General features: G+C 40.1%; 1 protein-coding gene across 1 annotated transcript in view; it reads left to right on the top strand.

Annotated features, from left to right (window-relative positions):
- KLHL32 (kelch like family member 32) overlaps nucleotides 1-23,546 on the top strand; it is a 190,334-nt gene that overhangs the window by 44,422 nt on the left and 122,366 nt on the right. Inside the window, exon 3 of the mRNA XM_046677862.1 lies at nucleotides 5,415-5,595. Within this exon, the coding sequence (XP_046533818.1) occupies nucleotides 5,415-5,595 (181 nt within the window). The remainder of the gene's footprint in view (nucleotides 1-5,414; nucleotides 5,596-23,546) is intronic.

Below are 23,546 nucleotides of genomic sequence, written 5' to 3'. Positions count from 1 at the left end.
CAGGGTTCGCCCAGTATGGATCCTGGGTGCCGACATGGCACCACTCAGCAAGCCATGCTGTGGCAGGCATCCCACGTATAAAGTAGAGGAAGATGGGCACGGATGTTAGCTCAGGGCCAGTCTTCCTCAGCAAAAAGAGAAGGATTGGCAGTAGATATTAGCTCAGGGCTAATCTTCCTCAAAAAAATAAAATTTTGTGGGACCAGCCTGGTGGCGTAGGGGTTAAGTTTGTGCACTCTGCTTCAACAGCCTGGGGTTCTGCGGTTTGGATCCAGGGCGTGGACATATGCACCACTTGTCGAGCCATGATGTGGCAGGTGTCCCCCATCTAAAATAGAGGAAGATGGGCACAGATGTTAGCAGGGCCAATCTTCCTTAACAAAAAGAGGAGGATTGGCCATGGATGTTAACTCAGGGCTAATCTTCCTCAAAAAAAAAAAAAAAATTGCCTGTGGAATTGAAGTGTTTAGGGCACTCACTTGACAGTTCCTCAATAGACTGAATTGAGATAATCATGCGTGATTCTAATACTATCATGTTTTTTGTCCAGTCTTTCTTTGTTATTGTGTAGTGTAAGAAATGAGGCACTTTATGTTACTTGACTGTTTTTGATATATAAGTATGTGATACCTTATTGGTGGCCTTACTTGAAAAATACTTGCATATTTTTCGTATATCTGAGTACTGGGTAAACACTGATAGAGAAATTAACTTGGATTCTTAAGTTTGAAATGCAGATGTTTAAAAACCAGACAGCTATTTTGGAATTTACATCTTAAAAACTGACTGGACTCAGTCAAAATTTATTTTATGAAAATGAGACCCAGCGAGGTTTCTGTGATCAAAAATGTTAACTCTACAAACGTAACGTTGAGATTTACATTAAAGCAGTGCTTCCCTGTGGGTGGGGAGCAGCATGTTATGAACATCATGCTCTGCATTTGATGTTTTAGTTTTTCCAATCAATTCCAGAATGAAAGTTAAAGGCTTAAAGTCACGAGTAGCCCGGTTCCCTGAGACCTCATTTATTTATCTCCTCATTACTGCATGCTGACATATGGCCAATCAAATGGTTGCAAGCTGGCACCACTCAAAAGCATTCTGCTGCTCAGCGTGTCTGGGGCTTCCCATGTCGTACCTGGCAGAGGCTGGACCCTGTGAGATACAGGAGCAGCCATGTTCATCGGCAGCCTGGTGGGGGTACCTGAAGCCCTTAGAGAGTTCAGGTGGAAAGAAATGAGGGACATGTCCCCCTGGGAACTTGTAGACTGTCTATTAGAATCACAGTGTGAAACATATATATAATTAAAAATTTTCAAGTAGACACGTTTTTTTAAAAAAGTAAACAGGTGAAATGATTTTTAACAATTTTTTTTTTGAGGAAGATTAGTCCTGAGCTAACTGCTGCCAATCCTCCTCTTTTTGCTGATGAAGACTGGCCCTGAGCTAACATCCATGCCCATCTTCCTCTAGTTTATATGTGGGATGCCTACCACAGCATGGCTTGCCAGGCGGTCCCATGTCTGCACCTGGGATCCGAACCAGCCAAACCTGGGCTGCCGAAGTGGAACGTGTGCACTTAACCACTGCGCCACCGGGCCGGCTCCAACAATTATTTTATTTAACTCATTATACCCAAAATATTATCATTTCAACGTGTAATCAATATAAAATATTAATGAGATATTTTGCATTCTTTTTTTCATACCACGTCTTTGACATCCAGTGTGCATTTTACACTTACAGCACATCTCAATTTGGACTACCCCCATCTTAAGTACTCACTACCCACATGTAGCTCATGGATGTTGTATTGGACAGTATAGTTCTGAGGCATCCCTCAGAGGAAAGGGGCTGGGGTTGCCTCGGGGAAGCCAGGTCACCCTCTGCACTCACCTGTGAATTTTGGAGTGGCAACGTTGCTTCCATGGAAGACCTCTCCTGATTTTAGGATGACACTCGAATCTGTATACCCTTGGGAAATGTGGTTCCTGTGTTTGCTTTTTTTGTGTAATTTAGGAAGTTTTAGGAATATGCTTTTCCTTCCTTCTTCTTTGTTTCCCAAATAATGGAGAGACATTGTTCTAAGTTAGAAGGTTTAGTTTGCTAATTTGGTGTAAGTTACAGATGCCAAGGGAGCCGTTTGCAAGCTTGTGTCTGCTCCCCATCTTAATTTAGACATGGTACATTATAGTCTTTGACTCACCTCCTCCGTGGTTTATGATTATTGACTTCATTAAGTGGGCCAGCCACCTTCCAGCTGTGTTCTGTGGCCACACTGGCCTTAACATTTAGAGGGTTGAGGTCTTTTGCAGATTTATGTCTGAGAGTTGATTGGGAAGTTACTTGCAGAATGCCATAATGACTTGTTGATTAATAGACTTTTATTTCTTGCCAAATGTTGGAGTATTTGTTTCTGCTTTTAAGGATTCCTAACATATTGGTTCCAAAATATTTGGAATCTTGTGCCAAGAGTTACCTTAAACGTTGAGCATGTTGTTTTCTTTAAGCTTGAATATTTCAAGCCCAACTGAATGATCCTGTGAAATTGTGCAGCATCACAATTGTTTCAGAGCTGAACCCTTTATTCTTTGCCAAATTTCCGTTTACAGCTGCTCTTTCCCTGGCTGTCAGTAGATATCTGAAATGCAAATAGTGATTCAGTCTTAATAAAGAGGACATGAATTGTGGCACTGTATTTGGAAAATGAGTAAGGAAACATTATAAGGCAATTATTTTAATCTGTTCCACTACAAATGAAATTTCAAAATACATTTATTTAGCATTTCAGGTGATATTAAAATGGAGAAAAGTTATGGGAGTTTCAAATAAATTTTCTAAGGTCATAATAATTAAAATCTGCTTTCTACTCAAAAACTTAGTCACAGTGCAAAGATAAATGTTTTTGAAACATGATTTGAAACGTTTGTCACTATTCACGTTCTGTTAATGTATATTATTTTTAAAAGGCACTTTGATTTTCAGATTAACTGTGTGCAATATAAATATAAAATTAGTATGGACTTTGTGATTTTTCTTCCCTCAAGCATAGATTTTTGAAATCTTCTTTACAGATTACCATTTTATTTTGTTTTGTTTTGGTTTTTATTTTTGAGGAAGATTAGCCCTGAGCCAACATCCGCCACCAATCCTCCTCTTTTTGCTGAGGAAGATTGGTCCTGAGCGAATGTCTGTGCCCATCTTCGTCTATTTTATGTGTGGGACACCTGCCACAGTATAGCTTGATAAGCGATGCATAGGTCTGCACCTGGGATCCGAACCGGTAAACCCCAGGCTGCCAAAGCGGAGTGTGCGAGCTTAACCACTATGCAACTGGGCAGGCCGCTTGGTTTTGTTTTTTAAGCAGGAGGATGAATTATATCACTGTGTTCTTGGTGCTAGGTTCTCAAAATGCCTACTCTTGAACCCTTGGTTTTCTTATCTGTGAAATAAAGATAATAACAGTACCTGCCTCATAGGGTTGTTATGAAGATTAAATGAGTTAGTAATTCTAAAACACCAAGCGTAATTCATAGAATGTAGTAACAGCTGTATCTTTATGTAATATATGAAAATGTCATTCTTTTAGGAAAGATTTTTCAAAGGCTATCCTAAAGCTTACTTAGCTGATACAGTATTTCTATTACTATTCTGTTCTCTCATTTCTTTGATTGAGCCATGCTAATTAATCTCCATTCTAGGCTGAGCATAGAAATTTGTATAAAAAACTTGTTTATGCTTCTGGATATGGTTTTCAATGACTGATTTTAAAAGCCTGCCTATAGCTAGAGCCAGTAGATGAATATTCGATGACAGTAACCATTTCAAAACTCACTGCCGCATTTCAGCTGAAAATAATCCTCCCACCTTCCCACGAGAACTTCCTGTATCATCACCTCCTGTCAAGGTTTTTTTTCTTTCAATAGTTCTGACATTTCCGAGGCTCCCCAGTCAAAAGTGTCCAATAAAGCTTCCTGGCTGCACTCTGGCAATTCACAGGAAGCATTTGGTTCATGTTAAGGTGGTGATTGTGCTGAACTGTAATTTACCAGCCGACTGGCATGACAGGCTGGGCAGAGCCCTGTCGAAAAACTCCGCCATGCAGGCTAGGCTGGTGGCAATGCACTGGCTGCCCTGGGCGGCTCTTTCACACTCAGAGGGAGGGACTGGATGTAGGAGTTGTCAGGATGGGAGGGACTGTGCTCAGTCATCCCTATGGTATCTTTACTCATCTTCGAGAAGAGTCCACAAGCCAGAAACGCAGCTGGGATGGCCCTTGGTCCTCATTCTGGGAGTCACGTAGGACAGGCGCAGCTCGCTTGTCTTAGTCCAGTGCTGGTTCTGAGATTTTAGAGCCCTGGGGAGATTTTTATATATCTGAGCTGGAATTGTTCAGGGTTGTCTACAAATTAGTTAGCATTTTGTGTTTCTGGCATTGCTGCTGCATTATTTTAGGAAGATCTAGGGTTTCACGTAGGAGTTTTGAAAAGACACGGGATGAATATTTTAGGAAGGGATAGGGAGTGAAGGGGTAAGTTTCACACTGGATAAGTTTAGCAGTTTCACAAAACAGAACAGAAAATAAAATTGCGTAGTCATTCATAAGTCTAGTACGGTGATCACACAGACATTGCAGGCTAATAAGATAGATATATTTTACTTTCAGCCTTAAATGTTTTTCATTTACAGTGGCATTTCTTTTGATGTTCTCCTTGTGGTGCATAATTTCCGAAGTTTAATAATAGGCTGCTCTGGTTTAATTAATTGCCTTTTACATGGGATGGTCACCAGCAGTCCTTTTTTCCCTAACCAATATTTGCTCAGTGTTGTCTTATTTATTAATGGAGTATTGTGTCCTGAGGGGAAGCTTGGTGACTTCCTGAAACTCTGGTGAGTTCTGCAGGCCCAGTGGACTCTGCTACATCAGGCGTGGCTGTGCTCGTGTTCTGAGTGTGTGCTAAGCCCACATAGGTGGTACAAAGCTGGAGAAGGAATTAGGCAGTCAGAGGTGGGGTCACAGAGTGGAGAGAGTCATACACACATGTAGACACATCCAGACACACACCAGAGAAAGCTCTGCACTCAGAGATAGATACATACCGATAGGACAGAGGCCCAGTTGCAGAGGCTCGCAGGCCCACAGACATGGGACAATACACAGACACAGATGGACGCACATGCGAACACAAATTCAGAAAGACAGGCACTAGTAGGAAAGAGTAAGAGACTCTGCAGGGGTGAGGAAAAGAGAGAATTAGAGGAAAAGACAGGAAGAAAACAGGGGACGAAGAAGGTCGCCCTTCTATAGTGTGCTGGGACCCGCGTTCCCTAAGTTGGTGTTGAAGGAGTGGGGAGCGTGGGGCAGCGAGGGCTGGTCAGAGGAAGAGTGTTGACTTGCTTGCTCTCCTTTGTAGTATTCAAGAAATGCTGACAGGCCAGAGGCTCTGCCACTCGGAATCTCACAATGACAGCGTCCTGGCCGCGCTGAATCAGCAGAGAAGTGACGGCATCCTCTGCGATGTCACCCTGATTGCTGAGGAACAGAAATTCCACGCTCACAAGGCAGTCCTAGCAGCATGTAGCGACTATTTCCGGGTGAGTCAAGGTAGTTTGTTTGTTTCTCTTAAGGTATCAAAAACAGAGGATGACAGTGTTTCCTGAAGTGCCACACAACCATCAGACAATTAAATCGTGGTCCCTAGGGTTATGAATGTTGGGGCCCTTTCCTGGCCAGACTGAGATTGGGGCCCTGTCGGGATCTTCCCTGGGCTGGACACCTGACTGTCCCTCCAGTGAGCAGATGTCTCCTTTGCATCTGAACCAAGGGGCATTTGACGCTTTATCACCAGAAGAAAGTGTGGCATTGTAGTGCTCTGTAATGGGGGTGCGGGCTTGGGGCACCCATGTTTCTGGATTCCAGATCAGAAGGACAATCTGTAAAGCAACTTGCTAAAATAAGAAAAGTCCCTAAATATATGTAGTGTTTCTGACTTTTTATTTTCTCTGCATATTCTGGTCTTAGTGCTTTCCAACTCTTTGCTCCAGAGACAGAGAGGCGATTGGCCTAAAAGACCTTTATGGTTGACATGTGAGTGTCCGTGTGGCTGGAGAAGAGTGTTGTCTTGTTGGGTTGAATTTTGGAGTGTGATTTCCAGTGGCTAATGATATTTGGTGATGTATTTGTTATTTTTTTTGAAGGTGAAAGCGTACGGTATGATTATAGCTAATTATATGCCGTTTATTTAGTATTTCCTATAACTCAGGTGGTAGACAAAGGACTTTATATGGCTATCTCATTTGATCCTCACAACAATCCATTTTATAAACAAATACACATACTATAAAAATTACCATTTTACGTGTAAGTAAGTTGAATCTCCGAGATTAAGTAATTTGAGGTAACTCAGAGGGTTAGTAATAAGTTGCACGGTTGCGTAGTGGCAGATCTAGAATTGAAATCTACATCTAACTCTTAACCAGCATGCTATTGTACCTCTCATGTGGGTATGAGAAAGGAAATCTTGACCATTATTAACAAGAATATTTTGAAATATTAATTTCTGAATATATGTTATTTATTATTTAATTTAAATTTCAGTGTTATTTCAGTTAACCAATGATTAGGTAATGATTTTGAAACATAGCACATAATCTCTATATAAATGAGAATATAAATTTAATTGCGAATTTTTAAATTCCCTTACCAAAGTCTCAAAATGTTACAGAAACCACCTTAGACCCATGGTTAATTTATTGGTTTGATTTGTGTATTTCCAATAATAATCTGGTTTTTGGTGTTTAAGAGACAGTATCAGCTGCACTCAATTGCTAACTAACAGCAGAAAGAATTTTCAAAGATGCCAAATCATAAAAGAAATTTTAAATGTGATGAAACCTAGTAATGTAGAGGATAAAGAGGTAATTACTTAAAATGTCTATCTGGAATAAAAAGTAGGGACTTCATTCTAGACTATGGAAATGAAGCAGAATATCTGAAAAGTGATCTTTTTGTTCTATTAACATAATGATACATTTTATACACTTTCACATTGTCAGGCATTAATCTTCCAGAAAGATAATATTATTTAGAGGGCTTTTCAAACAACATGCTTTGAGTTGTTACATATAACACATGCACATTATATAATACGAGTTTCGTCTTCCTGTAGATCATAAAAGGCCCTCTTGGTGCTTAGCTTTTCTCCTCTTAGGCCTCTGCCAGTTGGGTTTTGAATTTATTTTGGGGAAATTCTTTGATTTTGTGCATGTGTGTCTGTGAGAGAGAGAATGCATGAATGAGTGCACGCGTGTGAGCACGAGAGGGTGTTTCGCTTGGCATTTAACAGTGTTTGCTGCTACTCCCAGATTTTCATCTCTTCCACCACAATGCCCCTCATACTCTGATAGGTTATGCACAGAGAGTGCCTCCTTTATAATATCTGTGTCAAAAAGCCTATGAAGAAAACTTTATTATTCCTATTTGCAGATAAGGAAACTAAAGTGCATTATGTTTAAATAACAGTCCCAAGGACTGCCAGATATTAAGTAGAAGAGCTGGTTTTCCCACATCAGAGCATCTGTCTCCTTGAGTACAAGTTGTGCTTTTGCCACTTAACCATGTGCCCTGTTGGATTCATACACAGTTCCTTCAATCTCATGAGCTGCTTGTGCAATGAAAATTAAGCGACTTGTGCATGGATTGTTCAGCTAGAGAAACCAAGACAAAGTGGGAACAGTTGGCACTTAACTCTTTTCTAGGCACTGTGCTAAGTGCTGGAGTTACAACATTTAACCAGACGTAGATTGAACCCTGTGGAACTTGTAATATAGATGTTATACTGGAAGTAGTTTTTGCCTTGTACCGTGTATCTTTTGTTAGCTTTTTTTGCATAACAAACCACCCTAAAACTTAGAAGCTGGGTAGTTCCTCTGGTCTGCCAGTTCTGCTGATCTCTGCTGGATTCATTCTCACATCAGCGGTTACCTGGAGAGTTGGCTGGAGGCTGAATGATCCAAATTGGCCTTGTTCAATGACTGGTGATTGGTAGGCTCTTGGCTGGGGTGGTAGGGGATACTGGGCTTGTATTTCTCGCAAACAGGCTAGCCTGGGCTTTTTCACGTGACAACTAACTTCTATAAACAGCAGGAAGGCAAGTCTCAATGCAGAGGTGCTTTTCAACTTCTGTTGTGTCATGTTTACTATTGTCCCATTGGTCAACGAGGTCACATGGCCAAGTCTAGAGTCAGTGCAGGAGGGTATACCAAAGGGCATAGGGGCAGGAAGGGGAAGAATTTGTTGCCACTTTTGCAACCTACCACTATCAAAAGTTGACAAGATTTTGAGATTTTACCCTACTTGCAAGCCAACAAGTTTGCCTACTATAGTTCCGTAGATGCTAGTAGAAGACATGAGACTCTTAAGTCAGAGACAAAGGGCGACATATTACTCATAGCAACAGCAGTATCTGAGTCTTAGCTTATTTGCACCTCTTCCCTGAGCCCCAGTTCCTACAGGATAACATCAAGAGAGCCAGGTAGTGTTACTGTGCACAAAGTGAGTTGCATTATAGGAGAGGATCACTGAACTCAGGGAGCCCAAATCTTTTATCATGCGTAGGAAACATGTCTGTCCTTTGCTCTGGAGGGAAAAGTAAGCATGCTCTGGACAGTAAGCATGTCTGTCCTTTACTCTGCAAAGAGATACTGTATCTTCAAGGATTGTAAGCAAACTGCACTTCGCGCTGAAGGGAGATACTACTGTGTCATCTGAGACTGTTTGCCATGGAAACATCCTTGAAAAGAGAGTTCAGAAAAAAGGACGGTCAGTGCCTCACTCACAATACATGCGGACATGCTAGAGACCCATGGAGATTGTCTCCCAACAACCGTATGCCCTGAACTAGAACTATGCTTATCTTTCTTGTGTCTTATGTGCTACCACGCTGAAACACCTGGAAACAATCCTGTCTCAGTAATTTCTGTATCACTCACACTTATAATGTTGCCTTAGGCTTAGTAAGTACTCAGTAAATATTTATTAAGTGAATGAAGAAATGTTTTCTAATTGTCATAGAATTCCGTGAATGCTTCAGTTCTTAATATCCTCCATATACAAATATGCAGATTATCCATGGATTTTTCTTTCTAGCGTGATCTGTTCAGATTAATTAAGTACTTTGATGTAAATGGATTTTTATGCTCTGTGTGAGGCTATCTGGCAGGTTATTTTGAAGCTGAAGTGATTGTTCTGTTGCAGGAGTGAGGAGAAGGCTCCAGTGTTGATGTAAGCTCTTCCTTTACATTGATCTGAGAGTTGGTATCAGCTTTTCTTGCTTAAACTATGAATAATGAGCAGATGAGCACAGAGTACTGTGACTTCCTGTGATCATCAACATTTTAAAAGAAAGGATGAGAACGCATTCTTCAGCCAACTAATAATAATTTTTTAAAAATTAAAATTAGGCTTAATATCGGTGATGTGGGCACAGCATAGCAATAGTCAAATGCTGTAACTGAGTCAGACCACTTTTACAAGAGTGTAAAGCAGTGGTGGAAGGAAGAAAGGCAAGAGCTTAGGAGTCAGATTTGAGTTTGAATACAGTGGCAGGGATTCTCTCTGTCTATCTTTGTTTCCCACAGTCCCTGACAAATAGTAGGTACTATTCTAAATATTATTTTTGGGTTATTCACTCTCTTCACTATCTATTGGTTGGGCATAGGCAAGTCATCTTGCTTCTATGATCCTATGATTTTTCTTTCTTTTTTTCTTTGGTGAGGAAGATTGGCCCTGAGCTAACACCTGTTGCCAACCCTCCTCTTTTTGCTTGAGGAAGATTGTCACTGAGCTAACATCTGTGCCAATCTTCCTCTATTTTGTAAGTGGGATGCTGCCACAGCATGGCTTGATGAGTGGTGTGCAGGTCCACGCCTGCGATCCAAACCCACAAATCCTGGGCCACTGAAACAGAGCACGCTAAGTTAACCACTACACCACTGGGCCAGCCCCAAGAAGACAGTTTTAATCTTTAGGCTCACCTGGTTGCACACTCACTCACCTTTTGATGCGTCAGAATAACTTTTTGGTTCCATCCTTTCCCATCACTTCATCTTCTGAATCGTACCCCTCCTTCTTTCTTGCTTAGAACTTTCTAGTAGCCATCTAATTTTTCTCCTCCTCTGGTCGTCCCTTTGCAAATCATTGCTCAGATGACTGCAGTGATTAACTTTCACTCCCCTGCTCAGGTCCTCCAGAGCTCCTCACTGCATGTCTGCCAGACTCCCCAGTGTGCCTGCGTGCTGTGTCATCATCATTCATCCTCGTCTTTGTTCTCCCATCTGTTCATTTGATGTTGCAGCCATACTGTTCTCCAAACCCACTCTCTTCCACCTCAGGGCCTTTCCACTTCTCAGCCTTGCTAATGACAATCCTTCCACCTTAACATCACCTCACCTCTTAGTCTACCCTGTCCATCTTCCAAGGTTTATTACAACCAACAAATGTGAAGTCCTTCGCAAAGACTTATCCTGTCCATCCTCTGCCACTTCCCTAAATTCCTATGCAAGGTCCCCCTTTTCTGAAACATTAAAACTGTATCTTGTCTCCCTCAAGGAAGTAAAGATCAGTAGAATGAAAGGGCAGCCTACAAAATGAAAAAAATAATTGCAAACCATCTATCTGATAAGGGGTTAGTAACCAAAATATACAAGGAACTCATACAACTCGATAGCAAAAAAACAAATACTAAGATTAAAAAATGCGCAAAAGATCAGACTAGACATTTTTCCAAAGAAGATATACAAATGGCCAACAGACTCATAACCAACAACAACAGGTTCATAAACATGAACAGGTACATGTTCAGCATCACTAATCATCATGGAAATGCAAATCAAAACCACAATAAGAGGAATTGGCCTGGTGGCGTAGTGTTTAAGTTCGTGTGTTCTACTTCGGCAGCCCAGAGTTTACGAGTTTGGATCCCAGGCACGGACCTGCATACCCCTCATCAAGCCGGGCTGTGGTAGCATCTCACATACAAATAGAAGAAGATTGGCACAGACGTTAGCTCAGGGACAGTCTTCCTCAAGCAAAAAGAGAAAGATTGGCAACAGACGTTAGCTCAGGGCCAATCTTCCATGCCAAAAAAATAAAAAACAAAATAACACCCAAAAAACACAATGAGATATGATCTCACACCTATTAAAATGGCTGTTACCAAGACAAGAGATAAAAAGTGTTGGCGAGGATGCAGAGAAAAGAGAACACTTATACACTCTTAGTGGGAATGTAGCTTGATGCAGCCACTATGAAAAACAGTATGGAAGTTCCTCAAAAAATTAAAAATAGAAATACCATATGATCCAGCAATCCCACATCTGGGTATATATCGAAAGAAAATGAAATCAGGATCTTGAAGAGATATCTGCATGCTTATGTTCACTGCAGCATTATTCATAATAGCCAAGATACGGAAACAATCCAAGTGTCCATCCATGAATATATTGATAAGGAAGATGTGGTGGGGTGTGTGTGTGTGTGTTTGTGTGTGTAATGGAATATTATTTACCCATGAGAAAGAAGAAAATCTTGCCATTTGTAACAACATGGATGAACCATGAGAGCATCACGGTAAGTAAAATAAGTCAGACAGAGGAAAGACAAATATTATATGATCACAGAGAAACAGAGAATAGAATGGTGGTTGCTAGGGGCTGAGGAGTGGGTGAAATGGGGAGATGCTGGCAAAGGGTACAAACTTCCACTTATACGATAAATAAGTTCTGGGGATCTAATGTATAGCATGGTGACTGTAGTTAGCAATACTATATTGTAGACTTGAGAGTTCCTAAAAGAGTAGATCTTAAAAGTTCTTACCACACACCCACACAAGAAAAGGTAACTATGTGAGGTGATGGATGTGTTAACTAACCTAATTGTGGCAATCATTTTGCAATATATACATGTATCAAATCATCACATTATACACTTTAAACTTACACAATGTTATATGTCAGTTATATCTCAGTAAGGCTGGAAAAAAATTTTTTAAAAAGGAATTAAAGATTCTGTATCATATATCGGAGCCCCTTTCACCACTAACTTCTCTGAGAGGGTCTGTGACTAGCTGAGAGCTAATGAAGTCCATCCAAGTGCTACTGAACAAAGTTGAAGGAGGAAGTGTTGAACCAGAGGCAGCAGGAGAATTAGGGGTCTTATGATCTAGAACGTATGTGTGAGAGAGATGGGGACGAGTCAGCCTCTTACCCTTCTCCGTATGGCAGCCCCTCTGACTGTAGGGACACAAAAGTTGCAGAGCCCCGTGTGGGCAGCCCTGGGCTGTGGGCCACCCTGTAGCTTCTGGAGTTTGTTTAACGTTTGCTATTTCCAGCTTAAATCCCCGGGAACGCCTACACTTTCTGGCCAAGGGAGCAGATGTCTTGACTGTCTACCATATTGTCACATATGTGATGGTAAAGTGATTCAAATATGACATTTTGGAAAGTTAAATATTTGAGCATCATTTTCCATTAGAGCCCAACTGTGCTCTGCCTGTGTAATTTTTAGTTTTGAGAGAAGAGGATAAAGCCCATGAAGAAAAAAAATCAATGTTCCATGAATTTTTATAATCATACTCGCCAGTGACTATTTGATTAAAATGGCATAAAAGGCTATTAAATGAGTATATAATTAGAAATAAATGTGTTTTTTTGCATTTAATAAGTGTTTGTTACATACCTACTATTTTCTAGACACAGAATGACTTCCTATCATGATCTGGTTGGAGATACAGACAAACCCACAAATAACTACAGTATAATGTAGTGGTATTAGGGGTTTGGGGGTGGTGTTTTGGGGCTTGAACCTCGTTTTTATCCCTCTTCCTCTCTCTGACATTCTCAACCAATAACTACCATTAACTGAGTATTTATTGTGCTAGAGGCACTTATTCTAAGTGCTTTATGTATATCAACTTTTTTTATCCTCTAAGAAATCAGTAAGATGGGTAGTATTATTATTCTCATCATCATCATTATCATCTCCATTTAAAAAAAAGAAAAGGAGGCTCAAATTTTAATAGTTCACACTAGGGGCATGAGAAGGGACAAGTAAGAGCTCAATGAAGGTCTGACCTAAGGGGAAAGCAGTTGGCCTGAGAGAAGATGGTACCTGGGAGGGGTGGATTGGAGGAGGCAGAACCAACGGGGCATCAGAGGTGGAATCCACAGGCGAGGGAGAGGAAAGACTTAAGAACAAGTGAGGCCCCTGGTTTAAGCATCAGGAATAGTGAGAGCAAGAGGGTGCTCACGCTCACCACAGCTTGGGGTTTGGAGGGTGTTGGAAAAAGAGCAGTTGCAAGACATTTTGAAGGAAGCTGTACCATTGAAGGAGCAAGCAAAGAAGGCTGAGTGGGGGGAGCCAGTGCCCTTTTTGCTTTTCTGATCATCGCATCCCCAGCACCCACTAGTGTGTCCGGCACCTCACACACCCTCAATATTCATTCTTCCCTGTTGCGGTCGGTTTGGAGCCATTTCTTGCTCTGTCATCTGGGTGGGGCCTCACCAATCCCCTCCTCAGAATCCCCCCTCACCACCAAGAACACAACGCTATGTATATGTACTATCTATTTAACACATTAGTTTGTCTTATTTCCTAAGAAAGTTTCCTGTAAAGACTTGAAGGTAACAGCACTTCTGACATTAAAACATGTAAATGAGATCATTGTTGGGTTCAAGCTGTCTCCTCTTTGATAGTATTATAGACTCTTCATTGACATTTCTGATTCTCAGAAATCATGCATAAGACATACTGTGTTTATCACATTAAGGATAAACAGCAACATAACATTGACAGTTATTTTGCTTCCCGCCGCCCAGCCTGCAGCCTCCTGCCTTTATTCCTGCCTGCCCCTCAGCCTCCATCTATTCTGTGAGCCCCCAATATGCTTCCAGTAAATTATCTCTTTGCTTAAAAAAATAAGAATAAAAATAAATGTACTTTGTAAACTGTCAAATGTTATATGAATATTAAAGGACTTTTAATAGTCAGTTTTTGCTTCCTTTAGTCACTCCTGCCACAGGGCACATTCTGAGCTGTCACTGGGCTCAAGGCTGCAATTAGGATCCACTCATTTGAGCTACAGGAATGTTGTCACAGTCTGATTAGTCCAGTCTTCAAAAATTAAATTTTAGCTGGGAGTAATTTATAACTAACCTCCTTTCGGAAGAAAATGAATACAGATAGTAGTAAAATAACCCCCCAATCCTTCATTACATATAGTCATCATTATTATGATTGTTATTTTTGTGTGTGAGGAAGATTTGTCCTAAACTAACATCTGCTGCCAATCATCCTCTTTTTTTTCCTTGAGGAAGATTCGCTCTGAGCTAACATCTGTACCAGTCTTCCTCTAATTTGTATGTGGGATGCTTCCATAGCATGGCCGATGAGTGGAGGAGGTCTGCACCCGGGATCTGAACCCACGAACCCCTGGCTACTGAAGTAGAGCGTGTGGAATCCCAACCACTTGGCCACCGGGCCAGCCCTGCATATAGTCTTTATTTTTAGTTTATCTTTTTGATGGTTACTGGAAGCTTGTAAATACTACTGTCCTAAATAGCAAAGCATTGCTCTGCAATTATTTAATTGGTGCATGAATGTCACTAAAATTAAATTTCGTCTTGTTCAATATTTTCCATAGTCAATTTTACACGGGCCTATCCTGTGATTAATTACTTTGCTTCAGGCCAAACAAGCACTACCGAGTTCTGGGGTTATTGAGTGTTTATGCTGAAACAGCAGCCTTACTAATTCTTGGGTATTTGTACACTGCTGTGTTCTTTTCTTTCCCTAATGCGTGTATTTCATGTATCAATCACAGATCAAACCAGATTATCATTCTTATAACACAGTTGAGTTGTGCACTGTGTGATAAACTGATCGTTGTTTCCCATCAAATGAATGCTTGTGTTAACATTCAATTTTATAAAATCTGTTTATAGAAATAATTAAAAAGTAGAGCAGCATTGGTTAGGAATTAAATAATATGGCTAGAAAATAAGGTTGTATCAGCTTTGAAGATATTGTGAAGACCCTAAAGGAAACAAAAAAACAAAACACTTAAGGCAGTTTAAGAAGACTAATGGCTTAAGATTAAGAATCTTAATTAAGATTAAGAATTAAGACTAAGAATATGAGAAAGTGATTCGGATGTGCGATGCTTTTTAAATGTATATTTCTGTTTTTGTTTGAGTTTTGATTACAAAACCATTAGGAAAATAATTTATTTGCAGGTTATAGTTATCTGTTCTCACTATATTTGATTGAATTTTGAAATAAAGAACTCCTGACATTAGGAAAAGGTAAAAATCCAATATTAGGACCATTTTATCCTTGCTATAACATCAGCTTTTTCTGATGTTAACTTTATTTTGCTCTACGCAACTATAAAATAATACATAAAATATATCTAGCACATCTTCTTTATATATTTATCCCTAAAAGAACATTTAGGTTGTTTCCATGTTTTGGTTATTGTAAATAGTGCTACAATGAACATGCGAGTGCAGAGATCTCTTTGATGTTAAAAAAAATCTAATATTTTTATTTTAAACATTTTTAGACATTTCCATTTTAATTTTCTTAGATTTTACTTAGTATTTAATATTTAATTTTATTTACTATTTTCAATACAGTAGCTATTGCTACTTCACAAATCAGTGTGCTTCTTTATTAGTTCTTAATGTGGTAAACTCCATGGCTGATAATATAGTGCCAAGTGGTGCACATAATTCACTACTTTCTCATTTCATAGATATTTACTAAGCATCTACTATCTACAAAAAAGTTTGTGCTGGTTGTTGCAAGGAGTACAAAAAACATCACCACTGCAGCTTCTGCACAAGAGATCAAGGTTGAGACCTTGGGAACATAAGAGGTTGTACATCAGGAGGGAAAAGAGAGAACAGAAAAAAAATGTCTCTGATTAGAACCTAGAGAACGCCTTTACTTAGGTAGCAGAAAGAGAATAAGAAGATGGCCAAGGGGACCAAAAAGGAAGAGTCAAAGATATATAAAGCATGTACATTTTAATCAAAGCTAGAAAAGAAAAGGGTTTCAAGAGGTTGACATATTCTGTAGAAGATCAAAGAGGATGCAGAAAGATTCACTGTTGTTTGAGAAGGTGGTTTCAGTAGAGTGTGGGAAAGGAAGCCATCTTAGGGATGATATATAAAAATATTGATCCATGCTACTTGTAGTCTGTGGACCAGTGCCAGTCTGTGTGGCGCTTGTTAACCATCCATGCTAATGTGCTCCTGAGCAAATCAGCTACATCATGAAACACCCTGTTAGTTCGACTGGCATTTTTTCACAAGAAGTGTTTCTCAAGGAAGCATGTAGTGAGTTTATTTGTGTTCTGGCAGGGATTTCTTACCTTGTTTCACATGGATAAGAAGCAGTCTGAAGACAGCCAATTTGGAGGAGCACTGATACAGATAATGACAATGTAGATACATATACCATTTCATTTTTATTTTTCATCCAACTTTATTGAGATATAATTGTCATATAACATTGTGTAAGTTTAAGGTATACCACATGATGATTTGATACATGTATATATTGTGAAATGATTGCCACAATAAGGTTAATTAACACATCCATCACCTCACATAGTTACCTTTTTGCGTGTGTGTGGTAACTATTAAGATCTACTCTCTTAGTAACTTGCAAGTCTGCAATACAGTTTTGTTAACTGTAGTCACCATGCTGTACATTAGATCCCTGGAACTTCTTCATCTTTTAATTGGAAGTTTACACCCTTTGACCAACATTGCCCCATCTCCTCCATCCTTTATCCCCTGGAAATCAACATTTTACTTTTTCTGTGATGCTGGCTTTTTACGATTCCACATATAGGTGAGATCATACAGTGTCTGTCTTTTTCTGTCTGATTTATTTCATTTAGCATAATGCCATCAAGGTTCATCCATGTTGCAAATGGCAGGATTTCCTTCTTTCTCATGGGTGAATAATATTCCATTGTATATGTATGCCACATCTTTTTCACCCATTCATCCATAGAAGGCCATTTAGGTTATTTCCATGTCTTGGCTAACATAAACAATGAACATGAGGGTGCATATATCTCTTTGAGATTCTGATTTCATTTCCTTCAATCCGAAGGAGGGATTGCTGGATCATATTCTATTTTTAATTTTTTGAGGAACATCCATACTGTTTTTCACAGTCGCTGTACAAATTTATGCTCTTACCAACATTGCACAAGGGTTCCCTTTTCTTCACATCCTCACCAACACTTATTTCTTGTCTTTTTGATAATCGCCATCCCAACAGGTGTGAGGTGACATCTCCTTGTGGTTTTGGTTTGCATTTCCCTGATGATTAATTATGTTGGATACCTTTTCATGTACCTCTTAGCCATCTATATATCTTCTTTGGAAAAATGTCTATTCAGTTACTTGGCCCATTTTTCAATTGATTTTTTATTTATTTTTTTGCTATTGAGTTATATGAGTTCTTTATATAATTTGGATATTAACCCCTTATCAGATACATGATTTGCAAATATTTTCTCCCATCTGGAGGTTGCCTTTTCCTTTTGTTAGTGTTTTCCTTTGCTGTGCAGAAGCTTTTCAAACTGCACTGCTGTGCAGTTTGATGCAGTCCCACTTGTTTATTTTGTTGTTGCCTTTGCTTTTGGTGTCAAATCCAAAAAATCATTGCCAAGGCTGATGTCGAGGATTACCACCTATATTTTCTTCTAGGATATTGAGAATTTTTAGTATGAAAGGATGTTAAATTTTGTTAAATGCTTTTTCTACTTCTATTAAGGTGATCATAGGATTTTTATCTTTCATTTGATTAAGGTAGTGGATCACATTTGTTAATTTGCATATGTTGAACCATCCTTGCATCTCATGGATAAATCCCTCTTGATCATGTGTATGATCCTTTCAATATGCTGTCGAATTTGGTTTGTTAGTATTTTGTTGAGGATTTTGCATCTATATTGATCAAGGATATTGGCCAGTAGTTTTCTTTTCTTGTAGTGTCTTGTCTGGCTTTGGTATCAGGGTAATGATTGTCTCATAGTATGAGTTTGGGAGTGTTCCCTCCTTTTCAGTTCTTTAGAAGAATTTGAAAAGGATTGGTATTAATTCTCCTTTAAATGTTTGGTAGAATTCACTAGGGAAACCATCTGGTCCTGGGCTCTTTGTTGGGAGTTTTTTGATTACTGATGTAATCTTCTTGCATGTGATTGTCAGTTCAGATTCTGTTTCTTCATGATTCAGTCTTGGTAGGTTGTGTGTTTCTAGGAATTTATCTGTTTCTTCTAGGTTATTCAATTTATTGGCATGTAATTGTTTATAGTAGTCTCTTATGATCATTCATATTTTGTGGTATCAGTTATAATGTCTCCTCTTTTGTTTCTGATTATATAAACTGTGGTACTTTTATACAGTGGAATATTATTCAGTTATAAAAAGAAATGAACTATCAAGCCATGAAAAGACATGGATGAACCTCAAATGCATATTACTAAGTGAGAGAAGCCAGTCTGAAAAGGTACATAACTGTATGATTTCAACTATATGACATTCTGGAAAAGGCAAAACTATGGAGACAGTAAAAAGATCAGTGGTTGCCAGGGTCTGGGGGGAGGGAGGGATAAAGGATGGAGCACAGGCGATTTTGGGGGCAGTGCAACTATTCTGTATGATATTATAATGATACATACATGTCATTATGCATTTATCAAATTCATAGAATGTACAACACTAAGAGTGAACTTTAATGTAAACCATGGACTTTGGTTGATAATGAAGCATCTGTGTTGGTTCATCAATTTTGCCACACTGATGGGGTCTGTTGATGGTGGAGGAAGCCGGGCACAGGGAAGGGAAGGAGTTATGTGGAACTCTGTATTTTCTACTCAATTTTGCTGTGAACCTGAAACTGATCTAAAAAATAAAATCTATTAATTAAATTTTTAAAAACGAAAGAAAAATTATTGCAGGTACCTCACTCCTTTCTCAGTATTGCTTTATTGTTTTCAGGGAAGGTGACTTTCCAATTCTTTTTTTTTTAACATTGAGTGAGCAGTTAGGTTGTGAAAATGAAACATACCCCTTTGGGGAGTAGATAGCTTAGTGCAGTGAGTCATGATGCTGAGAATAACAGGAGTGGATCTTTGCAGGTGGCGAGCAGCACTCCAGAGATGGTCTGATTTGCTCTTCCAGGAAGGGCGTCACATCCATCTGCACAGTGTGTGGAGCACCTGCGTATGCAGGATGCTGTACTGACACTTGTTGCAAGAGGATGGTGTAAGTTCCAGCCTGAGTTCAAGTAGGAAGGCAGAAGACTGATGTTCCAGCCCACAGACAGTCAGGCAGAGAGAAACAATTCTCTTAGCCTTTTATTCTATTCAGGCTTTCAACTGCTTGGATGAAGCCCATCTTCAATGGGGTGGGCCATCTGCTTTACTCAGCCTACCAATTCAAATGCTAGTCTCACCCAAAACACCCTCACAGACACACCCATTAGTAATGTTTAACCAAATGTCTTGGTACCCTGCAACCTAGTCAAATTGACACAAAATTAACCATCACAGACACTGTCTCTGTCCTCAAAGAACTTACAGTTTGTAGAAAAGGTAGAACATACACATATAATTATAATTCAAGGCAGAATAACATAGGAGCCTGTAACCTGAATCTCACCCTTTTAGGGAGTCCGATTTCTATGTGAGCTCTGGGCTTCCTTTGATGCTCTGACTCATATGTCACTCCTTTCCTCCTCTAACGTCCTGCTTCCTGACTCTCCAGTCCCATCTCCACTACGCTAGCACTCTGTACAAATCTCACTTATTTGTTTGCTCGCTCTTTCATTAATTCATTGCTTTAATTATCCATTCATTCACCAGTTATGTATTGACTGCCCAGTAAGTGCCAGGCACTGTTCTAGATTGTGAGGATGCAGTGATACACAAAACAGAAAAAAATCTTTGCTCTTAAGATACTTCCATTCTAGTTGGACAAGAATGACTACAAACAAATAGATAAGTAAGTATGGAGTTTGTCTAATGGGGATAAAGGCTGGGAGGACAGTGGAGCAGGGTGAGGTAGGCAGTGCTGGTCAGTGTGCTGGTGGGAGCCTCTTTTTAATAGGGTGTTCTGGGAAGGCCCACTTATAAGGGAAGGAGCAAGCCACCTACTGCTTGGCAGAGAACAGTCCAGGCAGAGGGAACAGCAAAGATGAAGCCCTGGGGTGTGAGGTGCTAGCAGTGTTTGTACGCAGTAAGGGGGACAGTGGCTAGAGAGGAGCAAGCCGGGAGGGTGAGCAGCAGCATGTGAGGCCAGGTCACATGTGACCGCCTTGCAGGCTGTGCTTAGGGTTTTGGTTTTTAGTTTCAGTGAGATGGGAAGTGCTTGGACAGCTCTGACAGAGAGGTGACATCACCTGGCCTGTGTTGTGAAGAGAGAATTCTCTAGCCTCCGTAGGGATGAGGGTAGAAGCAGGGACTCTAATAGGAGGTGATTAGAATAAGGCAGGAACAAGATGATGGCTTGTCCTGGGTGGTGGGGCTGGAGGTGGTGAGGACTGTTGGTTGCATTTTGAAGGAAGAGCCCAGGGATTTGGTGGTGAACTGGTCATGGAACATGAGAGAAAGAGGTATCAGGCTGATTCCAGGGCATTTGCCTACAGCACTAGAGGATGAAGTTGTCATTTACTGTGATTGGGAAGACTAGTTTTGCAGTCATTTGGATACATTAATGATAATTACAGACTTTACCACATGTTATCTAGTAGTTTGTACACATACGGTCTCCCCAACGAGGTGGAGACTTTCCTGGGGGCTAAGGCTTTAGTCTTTGTGGTAGAGCTTGGTCACTTTTTTCTTCTCTGTCTGGTGCCGTGTCTCACCCATGCCTGGTGCTTAGTGAGCACCTGGGGAACGGACATGCTGATTTCACTGCAGATCAGTACAGTAACTGCATTCTGGGGTCAGCGCAGTGTAGACATGCAGAATTTTGTTTCTGATACTGATGGTTTTTGTACAGATTTGCTTATTAGTCTTGTCACCAATGGTACCATTGACTAGGGGTGGGGTTTTATCTTGGTGATGGAATCATACCAAGGTCTTCAGTCTCCGTGGGACTGAAACATCCAGCAAATAGTATTTTTATGTGCACAACATCATGCCAGACCAAGAGCTCATCTGAAGACACTAGCTGGAAGCCTCTTCTAGCCTGATGGAGGCCAAAGCGTGCACACTTCAACAGCAAAACGAGAGTGCCAGAACAATATAGTGGTAATAATAATAATAATATCTACCCCAAAACACTCACATTTGATTCTTATAACAGCCCTTTAGGTAGATGTTTTTATCCCTGGTTCAAAAACCAGTCTCATGATAGTAACTGACTTGCATAGCTTTATATATTTGGTTGTCAGCCACTAAGGAGAAGAAATTAGATCTTTCTCACTCTCCTATAGGATCTAGCAAAGTACCATGAGCCTATCACAATTAATGTTTTTGCCGAATAAATAAATTATTTTGAAGGATGGAGAAAACATTGGTCTGGAGTTATCTGGAAGACTTCTTGGTGGGGGAGGACCTTATCCACACAAGAGGATCTTTCCAGGCTGGGGAAGCATTCAGGTAGTCCTGGAGGTGGAGGGTGAGCAGAAGAGATCACGGTTGTTCATCCTGTTTTGTGGCAACTGTTGTGCCAGAGAGTTACTTAGTCAGTCTCCTCTGATTCTGACATCAGCCAGATAGGATAGCTATTGCCACTTACCTATAAGAAAATTAAGACTCAGAGAGGTCCGAGAAGTGTCCTAAAGTCCTGTGGTTATTAAGTTGTGGAGCAGCAATGCAGAGTCAAAGCTGGCACTTCCGAAGCCCATGTTTTATTGTATTGTTTGCCACCGTGGCACGTGGGGCTTTGTCCCCTCACTCCACTGGCAGACAGGAGGTGTGTCCTGCTGTGAGCTCTGTGTCTGTCCGTTCCCCTGAAACTGACCCCCAGGGCTAAAGGAACTGCCTGCACTCCTTGAGGCTGGTGTGCACTTGGTTCCTGGACATACTTCTGTGGTGTCCCCGGTTGCCTCTAAGAATTTCACTTTTAAAAGTTTCACATATAAAAAGCTTAATTTAAAAAGTATTAGTCATACAACATAAGAGTACTCTAATAAGGAACTCACATTTTTATAAGACAGTTAATTCTACAGGCAGTACAGTTTTTGATTGAGATCAATCTAATTTATAAAAGCTTTGTTCAAATATTTCCTGGCTGTGTATGTCCTTGGGCCAGTGGCTTAGTAACTCTAAGTTTCATTTTCTCCTCCAATTGTAAAAGTAGGTGAATTGTCACTTCATAGGGCTGATGTGGAAATTAAATGAGATGATCAATTGATAAATTTCAGGTGCACACCAAGGGTTTGAAACATACTGATGCTAAATTGATGGTTTATTAGTATTGGTGATGGCTTTTATTTTCCAAGCAGAGGGGAGCAGAGTTTTGGTTTTTAAACCAAAATTCTGTTACGAAGCAACATTGTTTTAAGGCTACTCAGCAAAGATGGTTTTTGCCAGTTTTGCCTGTATTTTAGATTTCAAGGTTTCTTTTATTTTGAAATTATTTTTCTTAAGGCTGTACTTTTGTTGTATAAATTTTTAATCTTTTGAACATGCTCCAAGCTCTCCAGCCACCCCAAAATTCTCTGCACTATTACTTCTTTAGGATTTACTGGCTGCTTCTGCTTTAATTTACAATCCAGGATTATTTGTAAGTATAATTGTAAATGTTTTGGAAATTGTTGATGGGATTAAAAAGAATGCAAGTGAGATGTTCCTTTGCTTTATACTTTATGGAAGGGGAATTTGTGTGTGTGTGTGTTGTTGTTGTTATATATGCTAGCTTACTGTTTCAAGCAGACTTTGTTATCCACTTTGAATTCCCTATTGGATGGCAGTGGAATGGGAGATCTTGCTGGAAGGTAGAAAGGAAGGCTGCCTATATTTCATGCTTACACCTACCCAAAGCATCATGTGATTTCATGTTTAAGGGTGGTTTCAAAAGTATGTAAGGGACTTCTTGACCTTAATCTTGGTGTCTTAAAATTGTATGCAGAGATTAGAGTTTTGGGGTAATTTTCATTCCTCATGAACGAGCTTTGATACTGGTTCTAGGAACTGAGGGAGCTTGTCAGTCAGAGGGCCTCACACGTGGGCTGCTGTCTCTCCAGCCCACAGCCTGTGAGGACTTCTTTTCAGCCTCATACAGAGGAAGGCAAAATGAATAAACTGAGATGGCCCAAACAAGCTACTGGTTCTTTCCCTGGACTTTGGGGAGAGAAAAGGATTGGGCACTGGTTTTAGCGTAGGGAATATTGTCAGTAATATTGTAGTAAATTTGTATGGTGACATGGTAACTAGACTTATTGTGGTGATCATTTTGTAATATACATAAGTATCGAATCACTATGATGTACACCTGAAACTAGTAGGATATTGTAT

The sequence above is a fragment of the Equus quagga genome, chromosome 11, assembly GCF_021613505.1.
Source record: "Equus quagga isolate Etosha38 chromosome 11, UCLA_HA_Equagga_1.0, whole genome shotgun sequence".
NCBI classification, from domain to species: Eukaryota; Metazoa; Chordata; class Mammalia; order Perissodactyla; family Equidae; genus Equus; species Equus quagga.
This window is presented reverse-complemented; position numbering and strand designations above follow the sequence as displayed.